Source organism: Poecile atricapillus, chromosome 7 (assembly GCF_030490865.1).
Source record: "Poecile atricapillus isolate bPoeAtr1 chromosome 7, bPoeAtr1.hap1, whole genome shotgun sequence".
NCBI classification, from domain to species: Eukaryota; Metazoa; Chordata; class Aves; order Passeriformes; family Paridae; genus Poecile; species Poecile atricapillus.
In genome coordinates, this window is record NC_081255.1 from 16052872 (window position 1) to 16069987 (window position 17116).

A 17116-nucleotide genomic window follows, 5' to 3' on the forward strand; every position below is an offset into this window, starting at 1 on the left:
TAAACAAATAATTCTGATACGTTTGTAAATAAATGACCTTTACTCAAAATTATTTTTAATTAGAAATTGGCAAAAGGAACACTTTGCCATCTATGTTTCTCTTTAGTTTTAAATAATGTCAGAATTTACGGTTCTTTGTTAACATAGATCTGGTGACATTGCAGCTTAATTAAGACTACTAAACAAGTCAACATTTTGTGTGTTTACTATGTGTTTCAAAATTGTTTGCTAACCTCACACTGACCTTCAGAAATGTCGTACTTTACAATATTAATCTTTATTTTCACTATTATTTTGTTTTGTGTTTTCATTTTTATCTCTTTTAATAATATGGTTTTATTTGTGAAGTTGGGTGTACTGATACACTTTTGCTGGTGCCTGGCCCATGCCTTGGCAGCAGAGAGGCTGGTGAGCTGCACCTCTTGGAGCTTCACCCGTGGGTGTAGGACATGGACTTTGATCACCTTTGGGGGGATAGTTCCCATTTCTGCTGGGACATGGCTGAGGCCCACACAGATTTCTTCACAAGGTCTTGTGTGGCCTCTGCCCAACACAGAAGCAATATTTGAATGATATTTTGTATGGCAGCTCATGGGTGTACAATATTGGCATTTTCTTTATAATTATCATGCCATTTCACACACAGAGCAAACATTTTTCTCCTCTGATGTAAAGAATTTAATTGGAGAATCTGCTAATATAGAGAACGGCCCTGTAGTTGTAGCTTTCACTCATAATAGCAGAAGATTTTTAAAACACCTGGTACATTTTAGCTTATATTATATAATACACGTCATCAACATAAACCTCACTTTGCAAAATCCATCTGAAAGTATTTCCTCTTTTGCAGGATATTGTAACCAATGTTTCTCCAAGGATTGTGCGTGGAACTACTTCAGGACCTCTGTATGGCCCAGGCCAAGGCTCTTTTCTAAACATTGAACTGATCAGCGAGAAAACAGCGGCATATTGGTGTAAAAGCATTACTGAGCTGAAGGCTGACTTTCCAAATCATGTAAGTGCCACTTACTCATAAAGATGCAGCATACTTACTTGGAGTCTCTAGTTTACAGGTCTCTGAAACCCACAAATTTAGTATTTGTTCAGTAGAATGCAAATTGCTTTACTGACATACAAGTACATTGTTAAAAACCAGAAAAGCCCATCCAAATATTTATGACAGAAGATTCTGTGAAATTGTTGCCATGCAGAGGACAGTCATGATTTTTTAGTTAGGCTGATGTTTACTTTCAAATAGATAGTATCAAGGGAAAGAGTTGATCCCAGTGTGGGTGCTCGGCAGTTCTGTTGTGAATAATTTTGTACTTATGATCATATGTAATTTATAATAAGAATTGTTACTGTGAATTGAATTTGATCATAAAATGAATATGTGTTCTTGTCATTGTTAATCCAGATGCTTATAGTATTTTTATAAGCAATCGAGTGCTCTAGGTGTTTTTTCACCTAATACTTACAGTCAACTTCACTACAAGGATAGAGTTTTGTTAGAGCCTGTTTGGCTGTGGGGAATATCTGTCTCAAAGGTAATAATCACAGTTGGGAGCAATGACACCAGCTAGCTGGCATAAATGGCTTTCAGCTGCTGTTCTTGTGAATAAGGACAATGAGGTAGAAAATAAAATTCTCCTCAATCATTATCTTGAATGGATAGAACTAGAAATCCCAGAGCCTACATATCTTCTGTCTTGAAGTTATTACCTCCATGCTACAGCTATGAGCAAAGTAAGCGAACATTCCTGAATATAGTATGACATGAAGATAATCAAGAGGTTTTTTCTTATTCCTGGTGTTTAAATGTGTACATCAGCAAGTATAAAAGTGTTTAAACATTTCATATTGACAGTAAAAGTGCTGCATATCCTGCTTCCCTATGAATGGACTGTGTGTTTCTTTGCTGAGATTCTCATCATTTTATTTACTGTGACTGAGCTTCATCATAATGAAAGTGTGAACCAAAAGATAATATACTATTCCCTGATTTTGATTTTAACATCCTTTGTCAAAGTTCTGGATATTGCATGCAGGCAGACTGTTGGCCGTTTCTGCTGTGGGAATGCTATCCCACTGCAGTCTTCACCAAAAATCCCTCACAGCACTTAATGCTTGAGATCAAACCATTCTAAAATGGTTTAGAAAAAAAGCACTAGCAGCATTTCAAAAGGAAGATTTGAATTTTCTGAGGCCTAGCATTGTGTGTGGGATGAAGAAGTCCCACTCTTCCAGAGTTCCTGGGGTGAACATCTTCTGATCATCCCTCATTATATGTGAGTTATTACTTGGAGAATGTGAATTCAGTTTCTGCATGTTGGCTATGGCTGCTACTGTTGTGTCTTTGAGGTTGGTAACGCCTGCGTGGGCATAGGGGAAGCAGCAGCCAGCAGCAGACCTTGGCATTGCTTACAGGGATTTTTAAAACATGCCAGTGAACTCATCTAAGAACTGTCATATAATTATAATGGTAAATTTGTTGCTAACTGAAAACAGAATTTTGTTTACTGTGGAGAAGTCTCTTGTTGCTTATTTTGAGATATTTGGTATAATTACAACTTGCTGAATTTTCTTCACCCAATTGCTGTTCACTCCTCTAGAAAGGGTTTTTCAACTCGGTGTGTTTTATTAAAACTGGAACCAATTTCTGAGAACTGTTCACGTGTACTTAATTAACAAGCAAAGAATGACATTTTCTGCTCAAACAAAGGCCAAACAGGGGAGGACACAAGTGATTACAGTAAAAAAACTTATATTACTAAGGCAAATTTTAAAAGCAAATCAAAACTTACACATAATTACTTCGTCTGTGAAATACAAGTAAGTTAGAATAAGATTTATGTTACAGATGAAAAGGGGATATGAGCAAAATAGCCACCTCACTAGAAGATGATCCCTCAATAGCATTCTGTCTTGTGCCATTGGGAAGAAGCAAATCATAAAGGGCATCTAAGTTGTCCCAGCAGAGGCTAGGATGTAAACTGAATTTTGCAATGGTTGTGCAGAAGAGGACCAGCAGTCACAGCTCCATGAGCAGTCACTTAATTGTGGCACGTTGCCTCTACAAATCAGAAACTAGTGTCCCCCTTGTGCTCTCTTCAACCCTTGTAGTGGGTGGCCTCATGCTTTGTCTCTTCTGTCTTCTGATTCCTGCTTCTAGCTTGCAAATATCTCTGGCTGGCAGACTTTCCCTTTCTCCTCTTCTATTAGCTTCTCCCTTTGACCCTAAATCCACTTCAAGTGGAGGAGGGAAAAGCTGCCACCTCCAGGAACTTGCTTCAGTGCCACCAGAAGTGAATAAAATATTGTAACAGTCCAAGCAGAAGATGTCAGGATTTTGTGTGTTACCTGGTAAGGTATTAGCAAAAGCTGCTTACTGGGGTCAGCCTACCACAGGTGGGAAATGCATAAAGTTGTCAGCTCATGACTAGGCCACAACTGGGACAAGCAGTGATTAAAGTGCTTTAGTTAGTGGGGTGAAAAAAACTACCACCAATGTCACCAGTCCCACTTTCACGTTTTATTCACCAAGGAGATACCTGATTATGTGGTGTATTGGTATACTTTTCAGCCAAAATGTGGCTGGAAAAATGACAGAGTATGGTACATTCAAGAAATTAGTTTACATAGGAAATAGGAATTCAGCCAAGTAGAATTCACCTAATGATATGAACAGGAAGGAAAACTGTGAGGAAAAAAAAATTGCTTTTATGTTAGCAAACATCTACAAAATGTCGCCCTGAAAACTCAGCTTCTGAGCTTGCTGACATAGTTTTCTAAAGATTTTCCCAGGACAGTAACTGTAAACATAGATATGTGTACATTCTTTCTGATACACGTCTTGTGATGGACATCTCTCACAGCCAGTGCAGTTGGGAAGGTGTTATCCTGACTATCCAATCCCTGGCCGTGGTCAGAAACCTGTAAATTGTGAGAGAAGGAATAAAGTTCTCTCTTTCTTTCACCACACCTCGAGCTGCATTTGTGTGATTCATTTCGTGTCCAGCAGCAACAACAAAATTTAATCATTGGGAAGGGGTTGAGAAAGTTGGAAAAAAAAGTTATAAAGCCTGGGAGGAGAATTTACTGCTAAAATTTTATGTTCACATACTTGACAATAGCTACAATCTGGCCATTATCTGTGCTGGGAGCTGTGAATACTGGTGGCAGTGTGTCATGGTGACCTGGTAAAGCAAGGAGCTGTAATCTCTTTAGCATTTGCACTGAGGAGAACAACCTTGAAAAGAGTAAGGTTTGAAAACAGTAAAATACTTCTCTGCAGAAAAATGTGTACCGAGGTTTCACTAAGAAGGTGATGAACGCAATTTCCAAATAGTCTTTCTACACCTTCCTATACTTGGTGCCCTGTGGATGATAATAAGGTAAGCAAATCAATTAAAAACCTCAATATGCAAATTAGTTTGGGTCTGGGTATGTGCAGGAGGTCACAGCAGTACAAATAATGGCTTTGACAGGACACTTCATGAAATAGATTGCAGGGTAAATGTCATTGCCTAGCAGACTGAGAGAAGTCCATCACAAACAAGCAAATGTTTGAGAAATTTGTACCACAAAAAAGAACTGGGATCTTCAAAGAAGATGCCAAATTTAATATTTTTTAATATTGCTATGTTAGTATACTAGTATACTGAAGTCTTAAAAAGTAAGTTTTTGGCCTCCTAGCTCAACACAAATGAGTTTGATCTCCTGCATGACTCTAGGGAGTGTACATAGGATACCAGATTGTCAGCTGTGACACTGAATCTGTGATTCAGATATCAGTGTCATGATGCGTTGAATTGAGAAAGCTCTTCTGCTAGAAACAGTAAGTACTCGTGGACCCCCAAACTAAGCTGAAAACTCTTGTCTTAATGTTTGTTCTGCTGCTTGTGGAATGTTGCTGACACTCTCTCTGACAGTTACTCAGCAGAGAGCAGCTTTTCAAGGCTGAAGCTGTTAAAGATGTATTTTTGTTCAACATTTTGTTCAGAATGTCCCAGGAACACCTGTTGGCAGTAGCCATGCTAGAGAGTGTGTGAGAACAGATCACTGGATCCCAGGCTAGTAACTGTCTTCTGTGTAGTATTGTGGGGGCTCTGTTAGTTTTTATTTTTTTGGATTTGTTTGGTTTTTTTATTTTTAATCTCCTAAAATGGTAATGGTGCGATTAGTTTTTATATTATGAATTTTTTTTCCTACCATAGAATATGAAATAAGGCTGCCAGCTTTGTTTGGATTTGGTCTTCATGGATTCTTGGTTTGATTTTTTAAAAAATTTAGGTAACAAACCCATATTTGGTTTAATTCTATTCTATGAGGATAGGAGTAAATAAAGGGCTTCAGAGGAAGAAAAATACAATCTGAACAGGCATATATGAGTTCATTGCTTCTACAAATAAATTTTGGTGCAGAAACATGCAGTGTTCAAAGAGATGAAGCTGTAAGGTGAATAGAAATAGACTTGCAACCGTTATTTGGATATTTTGCATGGGGAGGTTTAACTGGTTTGCCAGTGTGAACCCTGAAGTGGTGTCCTACACTTCAATCTTGTGTTCGACCAGCTCAAGTTTTAAAAGCAGGTTTTGTCTAGACTGGGAACAACGCTTATCTATTTCTATAAATCTTTTTCCTCACTAAGTCTGCACTAATAGTAGACCCTGCAATCTTGTTACTGAGAGGAATTGACCAGAATATCTAAAACTGCTCTAGATCTCCTTCAAGACTTAAGAGACATTAGGTGGAAGATTTTTTTAAGATACAAAGGACTCATAGGCTTCACAGCTTTACTGTGAGGAAGTCAGAGTTGGCTTTCTCACTAGAGATATTCGGAGTAATTTGTTTATTTTTGCAGGTATTATTATAGCTTTTGCTTTTAATGGATATTTAGAAGCCTGTGGGATGTTCTACATAGTATTTGCATTTTGAGATACCAGTCAGGGACTTGTTTCAGGTTATAAAAAGCAATAGTTTTGCTCTTCCTAGGCCTAGTTTAGATAGCTTTGCCTTTCCATCACAGAGAAATTATACTTTTTACTCAAAATACCTACTAAGTTGTATCTCCATGTGATAAATCTCATGCGTCCTGACAAGCTCAATATCTACAATCTTGAAATGAAACATTAGTTCTAAACGATCAGGTAGGGCCATGCCCATGTGGACCTCACTTGGTACTGACATCAACCAGTGTGGAGCCACCTGAATGGGGAGAGCACGTGCTGTGCATTCTCAGGCTTATCACAGGACTTGGCTGAAACTCCAGCTGCTGCTCCATGTGAACTGAAAAGGACAGAGCACGAGGGGAGAGAACCACAAGCTGGGCTGCCTAGAAGCCTGCACACTCCCAGAAGTGCAGAACAGCTACCTGGGTTGCTTTATCTGAATTTCAGGCCCACAAATTACATTTAAAAAGCTCCAGAAGTTGTTATTGCTGCAGCTTAAACTTCCCAAAGCCAGCCGTCATGGATGCTTGGTAGGAGGTGAAAAAACCCACACAGCAGTTGTTAAATTCACCATATGGAAAAGATCCCTTTCACTACAGAAAACTGGCAGTAGGCCCATTCCCTTAACATCAGAGGAAATCCTAGCTGAAAAGGGAAGGTGAGGTTGGAATACGGCACTCACACTGATTGCCTTGTCCAGGAACTAAATCACTTGGCCCTAGAATGTGTGGAGCACAAGAACGGCCATAACTCCTCCATTTCCAGTGACTACTGTGGTGGGCAGAAAGGAAGAGATCTCAGAGCACATGACCACATTTCCTTTTTCTCTTTGTCATTCACCACAAGAAAAAAGGAGGATGAAAAACAGTTAAGAAAAATACTTCCTAGAAAAGAGAAGGAAAAAAGCTTTTCTTCTGTGAACAGCAGACACATTGACAGCATACCTCTGCATGTTCCAGGGAAGCTCCCAGTTTCCCCCATCCTGAGCGTGTCTCCACTGCTCCTGATCCTCTCTTTGTTCAGCTCTTTGTGAGCCAGCAGGATGCATTTTTCCCATATTCAGTCTAAGGAGGAATCCAGCAAGAAGTCTGATTTACACAGTGAACAAAACCAGAGGGTAGTAACAGAAATGTTGATGTATTGTGTTTTAGAGATCACATTTGCTTATAACGAAGATAATTTTTTGGAAAGGCTCTTCCACAACACATAAAAACTGCTTAAGCCTCACATGACCTGAATATTAATAGAGATGGGTCTGAGCTAAAAAAATACGGTGGTGTAAATTTTCACTCCTTGAACCTTAGGTGTTATTAAAAAAAAAAAAAAAAGAGGAAATACAGGAAAATTCTCATCTATAATCTCATCTACTAGCATGTTTTGATAGTCATGTTGGCTATAGCAGATCTGCTTCAGCCTTGAAAAGTAGTAGAGAAGTGACGTGGAGTCAATGTAAAATCTCTTTTCTCTGAGAGATCTGGGGAACTACAGGCTTAAAATCTTTTATCCTTGCATGCAAATTGGTAAAAGCTGTTCTGAAAAATAGTACTATTAGAAAGAAACAAACAAAAGAGTGAAGAACTCCCTTTTGTAGTATGTTATGCCTTTAAAAAAAAAAGTTATTTGATGACATCAAGAGAAATTCAGATGATAAAAATGAGCTTGGGTTTCCAGAAGTATTTGGTAGGGTCCTTCACTGAGGAATTTGAAAGAAATTAAGTTATCATATGATTAGAGGAAGGAACCTACATAAATAAATAACCAGTTAAACATAGAAAACAATGTTAAGGAAGAAATAGTCAATTTTCACAATTGATAGAGAGCTGCAGGATCTGTACTGTGTTCTGTACTATTTAAAATGTTTATTAACAATCTATAAAAGAGAGAGAATTTGAAGAATGTAAACTTTGCTAATAATAGTATGTAATATAGGGAGATAAAGATGAGAGCTGACATCAAGGTTTGTGAAGAATTTACGGATTGACTGTCCAATGAATTGCTAGGGGAAAAAAACTGACAGTAGTATGCAGATGGGATAAACCAATGATAAATTTACATATACAGGGAGCGATTATAAGCTAACTGTGCTAGGGCTACAGTAAGGGAGCACTATGAAAATCTCAGTTTAATGCTTAATAACATTGAAATAAAGCTTATCAAACACAGAATTTCTAGGAAAGGTAGAAAACAAAGCAAAACCCCTCACTATGTCAGCATGTTGATTCTTTTTTTTCCCCATTCACATTTTGAATACACTTTGTGGTTCATATCTTTCTGGATTGGAACCAGCAGGGTGATAGGTGGAAATGAGTGATAGGAGGTTCTTCACCACATGGCTCAGCAGCTGTGGAGCTCATACTCATGGGGCATTGCCAGTCCCAGAGGTACATGCAGGCTGAGAACAACCTACTGGAAAAACTATCTGAAGGCATCACCTCTGACGCAGGGAATTCCTGTGACATCGATTTCTCAAAAGCTGGGCAAGTGTTTTAGGGAGAAACTACTGTGAATTTGCCCTGGGGAGCTGCTGCTGGTGCGTGTGGGGGAAGGGGCACTGAGCTGTGTAACCCACTCCTGGGGATTTACACTGTCAGTGCACAAAGAGGAGCTCTTAGCTTTGCACCCAGCATCAGAAACCCTCTGTGCCTCCCAGTCCTGGGTCAACCTTTGGACCATTGTTCCTGTATTACATTTTGACAACTTGATTAGCATGTTAACTACATTACTTGAACTGAAGCTGAGATATAGATATATTTTGTACTAGTCTGAAATGATGTGTTAAGAGGTTTGTAATTCAAATGCTACTTTCAATTTACTAAGATTTGCTGCATTTCCAGAGGGTCACCTCAGACAATCCTACATACAGTAATACAAGAAGATCTACTAAAAATTTACCCAGAGATGGTATCTGATCATGCATGTTCAAATGACCATGCAGTACATGTCATAATATTTGATCCCAACTACACAATATTTACACTGAGGTGGTTTTTTTTATTATTTTAAATTTTTCAAAAATATGGTTATTAATCTGGCAAAGAAGTGGAAACACATACTCTGGCCATCAAATTCAGGGAATTTTATTTTAGGAAAGCACATATCTGTTGCTGGAAATCACAATTTGTAACTGAAACTAGGACAACATGGTAAGTTCAGTGAAATTTTTACAGTCAATTTATGATTCAGGTGTACATGTTTGTGGTGACAAATTGGGACTTCGAGGAAAAAATGTGAGAAGGTCTTTTATGTTTTGCACTTGGAAACTACTGCTTCGTTGAGAAACCTGTCAAACTAGTTTAGTGAGTTTAGTGCAGAACTGTACTTTCTTCCTATGCATGTTATAAAGCCGTGACTTATTTTGTTTGTTTTACTATCACGGCTAAGGTGTGAAAAATAGTGAATAGTTCAGTAAGGGGAGAAGACTATTTGTACATATGCTAAGAATATCCTTTTGATTTAAAGAGTGATTTATTGATCCCTGGGAAAAAAAAAGAACAATTTTCACAGTTCTCTGTGGACTATGAACACATCTTTAAAACTTTAGCCTTGGGGAAAGAAGTAGGAGAAAATTAAAGCAGTTTCTGAAATACTTCACCAACCATCTCCTAGAAAATGACCCAATCTGCTTGATTATTGGAAAAGACAAACTCCTTAATGGCTAGCATCAGCTGAAGCTGCTTCAGGATGTGCTTTGGCAGTTGCTGCTAAAAATTCCTTTTCTGCAGAGATATGTGAGCGGTCATTAAGTAGCAGTATTGACAAAGGAAATGCCCTAAACATAAAGACAGTATGATTAAAAAGATATTTCTAGAATGTAATTCTGCTGACAGTGACATGAAGAGTTGCATATTTCTGTTCATCTTATTAAAGTGTAAACATGCAGACTATTACTTAGAAAAGACAATCTCTTAAAAATCCCAAGTGTTTTCTCAGTTTGGTGAGTTACTGTGTGTACGGTGGAGTGCTTCAAAATGATCTGTGTGATCTGGTTGGGTATCAGGACTGTAGATTGTAGAAATGTCTTCCATGAACTGCAACAAAGGAAATGGCATCATGCATTAAACCCCCTGTATGCTCAGATATCCATTTCGCCCCCTCAATCTGTGCTTAAAATAGCAATAACAACCTTGGTGCAGGGCATTTCCTGGCGATTAATAACTGGCCAGGGTTAATGGCCCTCAGCAATGCCTCAGGCCATCAACTCCTCCCAGCCAGTCATTACTCCCTGGGAAATGCCCTTTTCTGGGTAGTTATTGTTTTAATATTAAGATGTAGATGCCATTGGATGGAGATAAAATGATCTTGTGGCAGTCTTACAAAATAAATGTTAAAAATAAAAGCAAAATTTTAAAATTATTAAGAATCAACAATCCATCAAAATTAAAATCCAAAGTTTCTAAAAATGACAAAATCCCACTAGTCTGATTACCTGTGCAAAATATATATCTCCTAAATATGTCTTCCTAATTTCCATGTCATGTTTGTCATAGGCAATTGGCTAAATTATAGAATTTGATCTTTTAAAATGCACAGTACCTTTGACATTTATTTTACTGTCTGTGATACTGTCTTAGTATTCTATGAAGCACTAAGCATATGTGATTTAGATAATTCTGCTTTTTCATCTTTTATATTACAATATTTATATTGCAATAATGATAGGAAAGCAAATGTATACCTGATGAAAGCAGTAAGTATATGCTGTTCCTGTAGCCCATATTCTGTGTGTTCTGTGATGTGGTTTACATTTTAGGCATTCTGCTACAGCTCTAATGAAGAGAAATATGAAGGCTAGGTCTATATTTAAAAGGCTTGCTCACATACTTATGTAGGCTAGGAATACTAAAAATAAAATGGTATTTAACTGCTGTCCTGGCAGAACCTAGTGTAGATGCAGTTTCACCACCAAACTGTTTATTTTTGTTGAGAAGCGAGTGCGGCGTTTGCTGCTCTGAACTGTGCCCGTTGTAGGAGAGCTGGCTCTCTGCAGACATGTTCTAGCTCAGACAAGAAAGGCAGAGGCACATGCTTGAATCTATCACAATTAGAGCCAGCTCTTCAGTGTGATTGACAGCAGCTGGACTATATCCCAGCCTCCTGTGCTTTCTGGGGAGGGGGGCTAGGGAAAGATCTCAAATTCTGAGAGAAATGTGGGAATAAAGTGTTCCAAGATCTTTTTTCTTTTCTTTATCTACCAAGCAGAACATGTAGATTAGCAGAATTCTTAGTGGGCTCTGAACTGATCTTATTCTACATCCTAAATACTGCTAGTAGCTTCTAAACTTTTTATACACATTGTGTTTAATAATTATGACCATAAACTTTTACATAATCTTTGTTACTAAACTTCTCATATCTGACACATGTCCATATTCTAGATCTCAATTCGCCCTGTTTTATATTTTAATTCTTTTGTTTATTTGTTTGTTTTGGGCTTTTTGTGGGTTTTTTTTAATGTTAGTTTTTTGTTTGTTTGGGTTTTTAGTTTTTGTTGGGTTTTGTTTTGTTTGGGTTTTTTGTTTGGTTTTTTTTTTCATGATGAGCTGTGCTTAAAGGAGCAACTGCTATACATGCAAAATGAGGTGTCCAGCAAGATCCAAAAAGAAATCTTGTTCTCTTTATACAGTCTTAGTCTAATACACGGTTGTGTGAACACGGACATGCCAACCAATTTCTATGGCACAGCAAATTGCAGTGTGTCAGTGTGGTAACTACCCCTATTGGGAACTTGCAGCAAATACAGGCTGATTCAAGTTAATATGAATTTCTTCAATTTTGGTCATAGCAAACCAGCTTTACCTCCTATTTTATGGGGTTTGAAAGAGCACTAGAGCAGCCACTGGCTGCAGGTGTGCCCATGGCTGGTAACTCATAGATCAGCAGTAACCTCTTTGTGTGTTGAAACCTTGCATGCAGAGCTAGTGGAGATAGTCTTTTGAGTGTTGAAGGAAGTGTGTGACAGGAAGTACTTATTTACCAAACACTTAAACCTAAATAAATATTTTAAAGGCTTGTTTAAAGGAGACTTAAATGCATCCTTTGTTGTGAACCACGTAGGTTAAATGTAAACTAAGAAACCAACAGAGTGCTTTTCTCTCCTGTTTCCTGACACTACACTTCCCAGTCTCACAAATCTCAGGAAGAATACTTTTTTACTGGTTATTTTTACATCTTTCTCACATTTTTAACTGTAGGGTTCCTAATCTATTTCAAATTTAATTTTCTTTTGCTTATTTTAATGTTTAATATTTTTTTATAAAATTGTTGTTACGTTGATTTTTTCAATCTATACATAATAGCTAATTTAAGTCTTTTGTTTGGAGAAAAAAATATATTGAAGTTCTATTCCTAAGTTTCAGGGCAGCATTTATAAAAATCTGCTTCACTTTTCTTGCAGTGTAACATGATATACTTATTCTTAGCTCCACCATTCTTGGCCACCTAGCCATTTATGCTCACTCTATATAAACTGTATTGAAATCTGAATATGCTTGCAGAATGTTTCATTTAAGTTATATACAGCTCAGATGAGAGTGTCTAAAGATTGATACTGGAATATAAAATCACAATTTTGTAAGTACCCCAAAGTCTTACAAAGTGTGCAGTGTGTGCATCTGAAAGTGAAGGGTGGGCATTAAAAATGTATATGTGTTATATTTGCATTCTCTCAATGTACTGGCAGCACGCCTCTGGTTCCTCGTAGGACTCTTGCCTTTGATTCTGCCAAAGGCATCCACACTTCACGTGATTTATTTTCAGTTTATCTTTTTGGGAACACACATACTCACAGCTGGGTCATTGATAAAAATCTCACCAGCATTAGGTCTTCCAGTACTTTCATTTGAATGATCCTTTGAATGAGGCTATAAGGCTGTAGAAAATTCAATGCATTTTAATTTTAAAATCTCCAATCGCATAACAGTATGCTGAACAAGTTAGGTAACAGTTTTATTAAACTTCCATGAAAATAGTAAGGCCTCTTTTAGTTTCTCAGCATCTTCACATGAGCTTCCCTAAAATATGAAGAGGTGGGTCGAGCTGGCAGTTGAGGAGGAAAGATTAGTCAGAAGGTAACTGCCAACTTACAGCCCTTAATTTTGTATCTTCGCTGCTGCTGGAGTGTAGCCAAAAAACTACTTGGGTCATCAGACATAACAGCTAGCTACTTAAGTAAATTCTAATGTCTGCAAAGTAAAAAAAGCTACCCACTCATGAGATTTTTCTGATCATATCACAGATGGGAGCGCTGCAGACCTGCCAGCAGGAGGTTCTGTGCATAGTGGCACTGTTGTTTGCTGAATTTTTGGCCCGGCTGGGAAATACCAGGGGATGATAGGAAAGAAACATGAAGAGATCAACAGAAAACATGGATTTTCATCTTGACTTCTTGAAAAGTTCTGTGCCTGACAGAAAGTAGAGTTTCTTTCTTTGATAATGGACTACTTTATTATAATTTTCAAAAAGAAAATATTTATATATTAAACATTTTTTTTCCAAATGAAAGGTTCTGGTGGAGATGACCCACTGATCTTACTTTGGCCATTGAAAAGATACCATGCTTTTAGCCCTATGAACATTTGCAGATTGTCTCTGATCATGAGGTGAGCCTGTCCCATTGATCAGGCAGGTTTGGGACTGTGAACAAGCTCTCCTCTTTGTGAAGTCCCATACCTAGACTGATACCTAAGGAAATAGTATTTATGTATTATTTATATATAGTATTTAAATACAAATAGTATTTAGGGACTGATAGGTCTCCCCCATGCAGCTGGCATTTAAAGCCATCAGATAACTTCCTGAAGACAGGACGAGCCTTATTGCCTGTTCCTACACATCTTCTTAACTACCACACCCTCACCTCTCAGAACAGCCTAACTGAAGAGTGCTTTGTGCAAAATCAGGTAAATTATCACTGATTTTCAGTGTATCACTATGAGGATAATGGTGCACAGAGAGCGAGTGGGTGAGCGGTGGAGGATGCAATCTGGCTGACAAAATCATTTAGTCCTTCCAAGCATCCCTCTGGCACCAGCAAGGTCACATGATGAAGTAGATCACAGAGCTCTGAAGTGTAAAAAGGGAGGGGTTTTCCTCTCTGCTATCTGAGTCACAATTTTCTCCTCTACTAGCACTGATACTGCTGGCTTTCTTGAGCCTTCAAAATCCAAGGAAGTGAATTAAAAGAAGCCCTGGGGGGTGATGGAACAAGAGAAGAGATAGGATGGACTTCTCAGAGATGCAAAGAGACAGATTTGACCTGGGGAATTGCTGGCTGACTGAGTGCTGGGGATAGGAAATTGTGATGAAGTTATTAATTCTGTATTTTGTCTCTTTTTATTTTCTGCTGAATTTGTTTTCTAATAAGTTAAGCAGCTTTGCCACTAAGTAATAGGGGAAATACATCTGTATATATGTAGAAACAGCCAAGGTCTGGAAGGGATCTTAGGGTTCCTTTCAGTCAACAGCTGCTCATTCCCTCCCTGGGAACAGCATACATGCCTTAAACATCTTTGTCTCCAGTTGGCTTCCCCTCTCAGAGGGGCACCCTGCAGAGAGTTGCCTGTGCTATTGTGAGAATAAAGAGCAACAATTAGTGACGTGCTCAAAGAGCTGTGGTTAAAAGGACTTGGTGTATCTGAGCGGAGAATTTGATAAGAGAAAAATTTCTAAAGGTGGAGGAAAAAATTCACAAATTTGTGTAGCTTTTTGCCAGCCTTGTTTTCCTTACATGGTCTTGAGAATCAATAATGTGTCAGCACCCTGGTGAAAAGCTTTTGCTACAGGTCATAGCATGTGTCTGAAATATGATAGAATTAGATATATCCTTTTTCTGTTAGCTTCTCCAATAATGTACTGGCCTCCTCTGCTTTCTCTTTATATTAAATCAGTGTGGAAAGCACAGAAATACAGCAGGGGCATGCCAATTCCACAAGGGCTTGCAGGCATTGTTAGAAAGAAGTACTGCTAAAAATTAGTATCTGTCTTCACTCTTCTCTTGGATTCAGCCTTTATTTCCATTCACTCATGTATTTGTTTTCACTCATTACCAACGAGACTAAAGGTTGAACTAGTATAGGTTTCCTATGAAAAATAAAATCCCAGAGATTGTATCAAATTTCCAGGGAAGTCTTTAGCCACATAGGTAATTTTCAATGTAATTTGAAGGGTTTACCTGAAATACTGAAATTTTCAACAGTCTGTCATAAAATGGACATACTTCTTCTAGTCATGTTAAATATTTGAGTTTCTCTGAAGTGCTCTATACAGGTGCTTCGTTCTCTTTCATTGTTCATATGTTTTGGGGAGCCCTTATGCCATGGTTCCCATTTCACTCTTCAGAAGTTACCACATCTTAATTAGAGTGCCCTGAGTCGTGTGAGATGCATCAGATCTTTTTTTTTTTTTCCTTGACCATTCACTTCCTTTTCAGTTGCATTGTGAATTAGCAGGACTGTCATTAGGTCAGGTTTTCATTTATGCACACTTTCCATGTGTGTGATCTATGGACATTTCTGTGTGAGCAGGGCCAAGGGCACAGTAGCTCCACTGCTGCCCTGGTAGTGCTGATGTGGTGCTGATCTGGCGTGGTAGAGGGGCACTTACAAAAACAAGTAGTTCCCTTGTTTTTCTACAGGTTCAGCAAGTTATCAAATGCAACCTATTTAGCTTTCTGCTCCCATTTAAGACACAATGTTGTGTTATTTTGCAATGAAAAAGGTTTGTTCATAACTTAAGGATTTTGTTTGTCTGTGGGTGTTAGAACCTAAGAAGTCTAGGCCTGATTTTGAAGCCCGGTGTACTCAATGAAATCCATCAAATAATCTCATCAAATAGGTAGATCTCATTGAAGCAGAGTCATCATATGGAAATAACTGCCTTTAAAAACAAGCACGTCCATTTAGCCTGGGATTAGAATCTTTAGTATTTTCTGCTCATGCTGACTTTTTTATGTAATACATAGAGAAAATCATAGCATTTTCAAACTTTTATCATCATCTTTCTAGACTTAGTTGTGTGCTGATAATGTTTGGTCTGTTTTTGCATTGCTTTGTTGTATTTAACTTCCCCTTCCTTTGAAAAACAAACAGGAGATCTCACTATAAAGTAACAAGGCACAGAAAGTGCTTTATTCAGAAGGTTTGCTACAGCTGAATAATAAACATACTAATATCTCATACTTGTCTCATTTTCATATACTCAAATGTATGTATTTTAAGTACAAGTGAAAGAGGAAAACAATGGATGGTTAGAGATTGTTAAATTATTTACTGGAGAGCAAATTCCCTGAAAAAAGACGAGGGAAGAGAAGCAGAATTGCAGGTCAGCAGTGTCAAGACATTCTGCATTGCTTGTCTTTATCATCATGCAGAATCTTTTTATTAAGGCAGTGCAGAAAGAATAGATTTATGGACTGAAGGTACAATGTTTCATATGTCCATATCCATCTAGATTGACAGTTCCTACCAACATGAATTTCCCAGGAGAGACAGTGTTACTGGTGTCAGTGGATGGCATCATTTACTTCAGTGTTCCATTATTAAATTGATAACAAGATAATTCCTCTGCTTCTCAGAGACATGACAGGTTTTACAATTGTTAACTTTCTTATTGCATGGGATTTGATGTTCTAGGTAGTTTTTAATAAGAAGCTTATTTTTATTTCAGTTCTGCAACAAATCAAAATTTACAAGAATGTACAGAAAAAGAGAAACCAGGCTGAGTGTACAAGGCATCAAAATCAGGCTGGTTTCCAGAGGGTTATTTTTATAGCAGCACATTTTTGTGCTCCCGTTGTTTTTCAATACTGCACATTTCAGTGTATTTGTGCAGTACAGAATGTTTGCTGTGCTTGTACTCTTGTCTTTTACAGTGGGCGTTAAAAGTGTTCTGTACATTGGTAATTCTGGCTCTATTTATTTGAGGGGGACCATTTCATCTGCCAGTGACCATTTTGAAAAGCAAAGGGTGGCCACAGGTGGCACTGAATAGCACAAAGCTTCCATGAACTTTGCTGGCTCAGTGTGGCACAGCTGGGACTCATCCTGACCCTGATGCTGTGTAAGAGGCAGGGTTAGAGAGGAAGGCTATTGGGGTGAGTCTCATGAAGAGGAACATCTCAAGTGGAACAACCCAAAAATCCTGTGTTGCTGTTGTTCCCTCACTGCTAG

General features: G+C 38.1%; 1 protein-coding gene across 1 annotated transcript in view; it reads left to right on the top strand.

Moving 5' to 3' along the window:
• DPYD (dihydropyrimidine dehydrogenase) overlaps positions 1-17116 on the top strand; it is a 345166-nt gene that overhangs the window by 213730 nt on the left and 114320 nt on the right. The window contains exon 14 of the mRNA XM_058842999.1: positions 851-1015. Within this exon, the coding sequence (XP_058698982.1) occupies positions 851-1015 (165 nt within the window). The remainder of the gene's footprint in view (positions 1-850; positions 1016-17116) is intronic.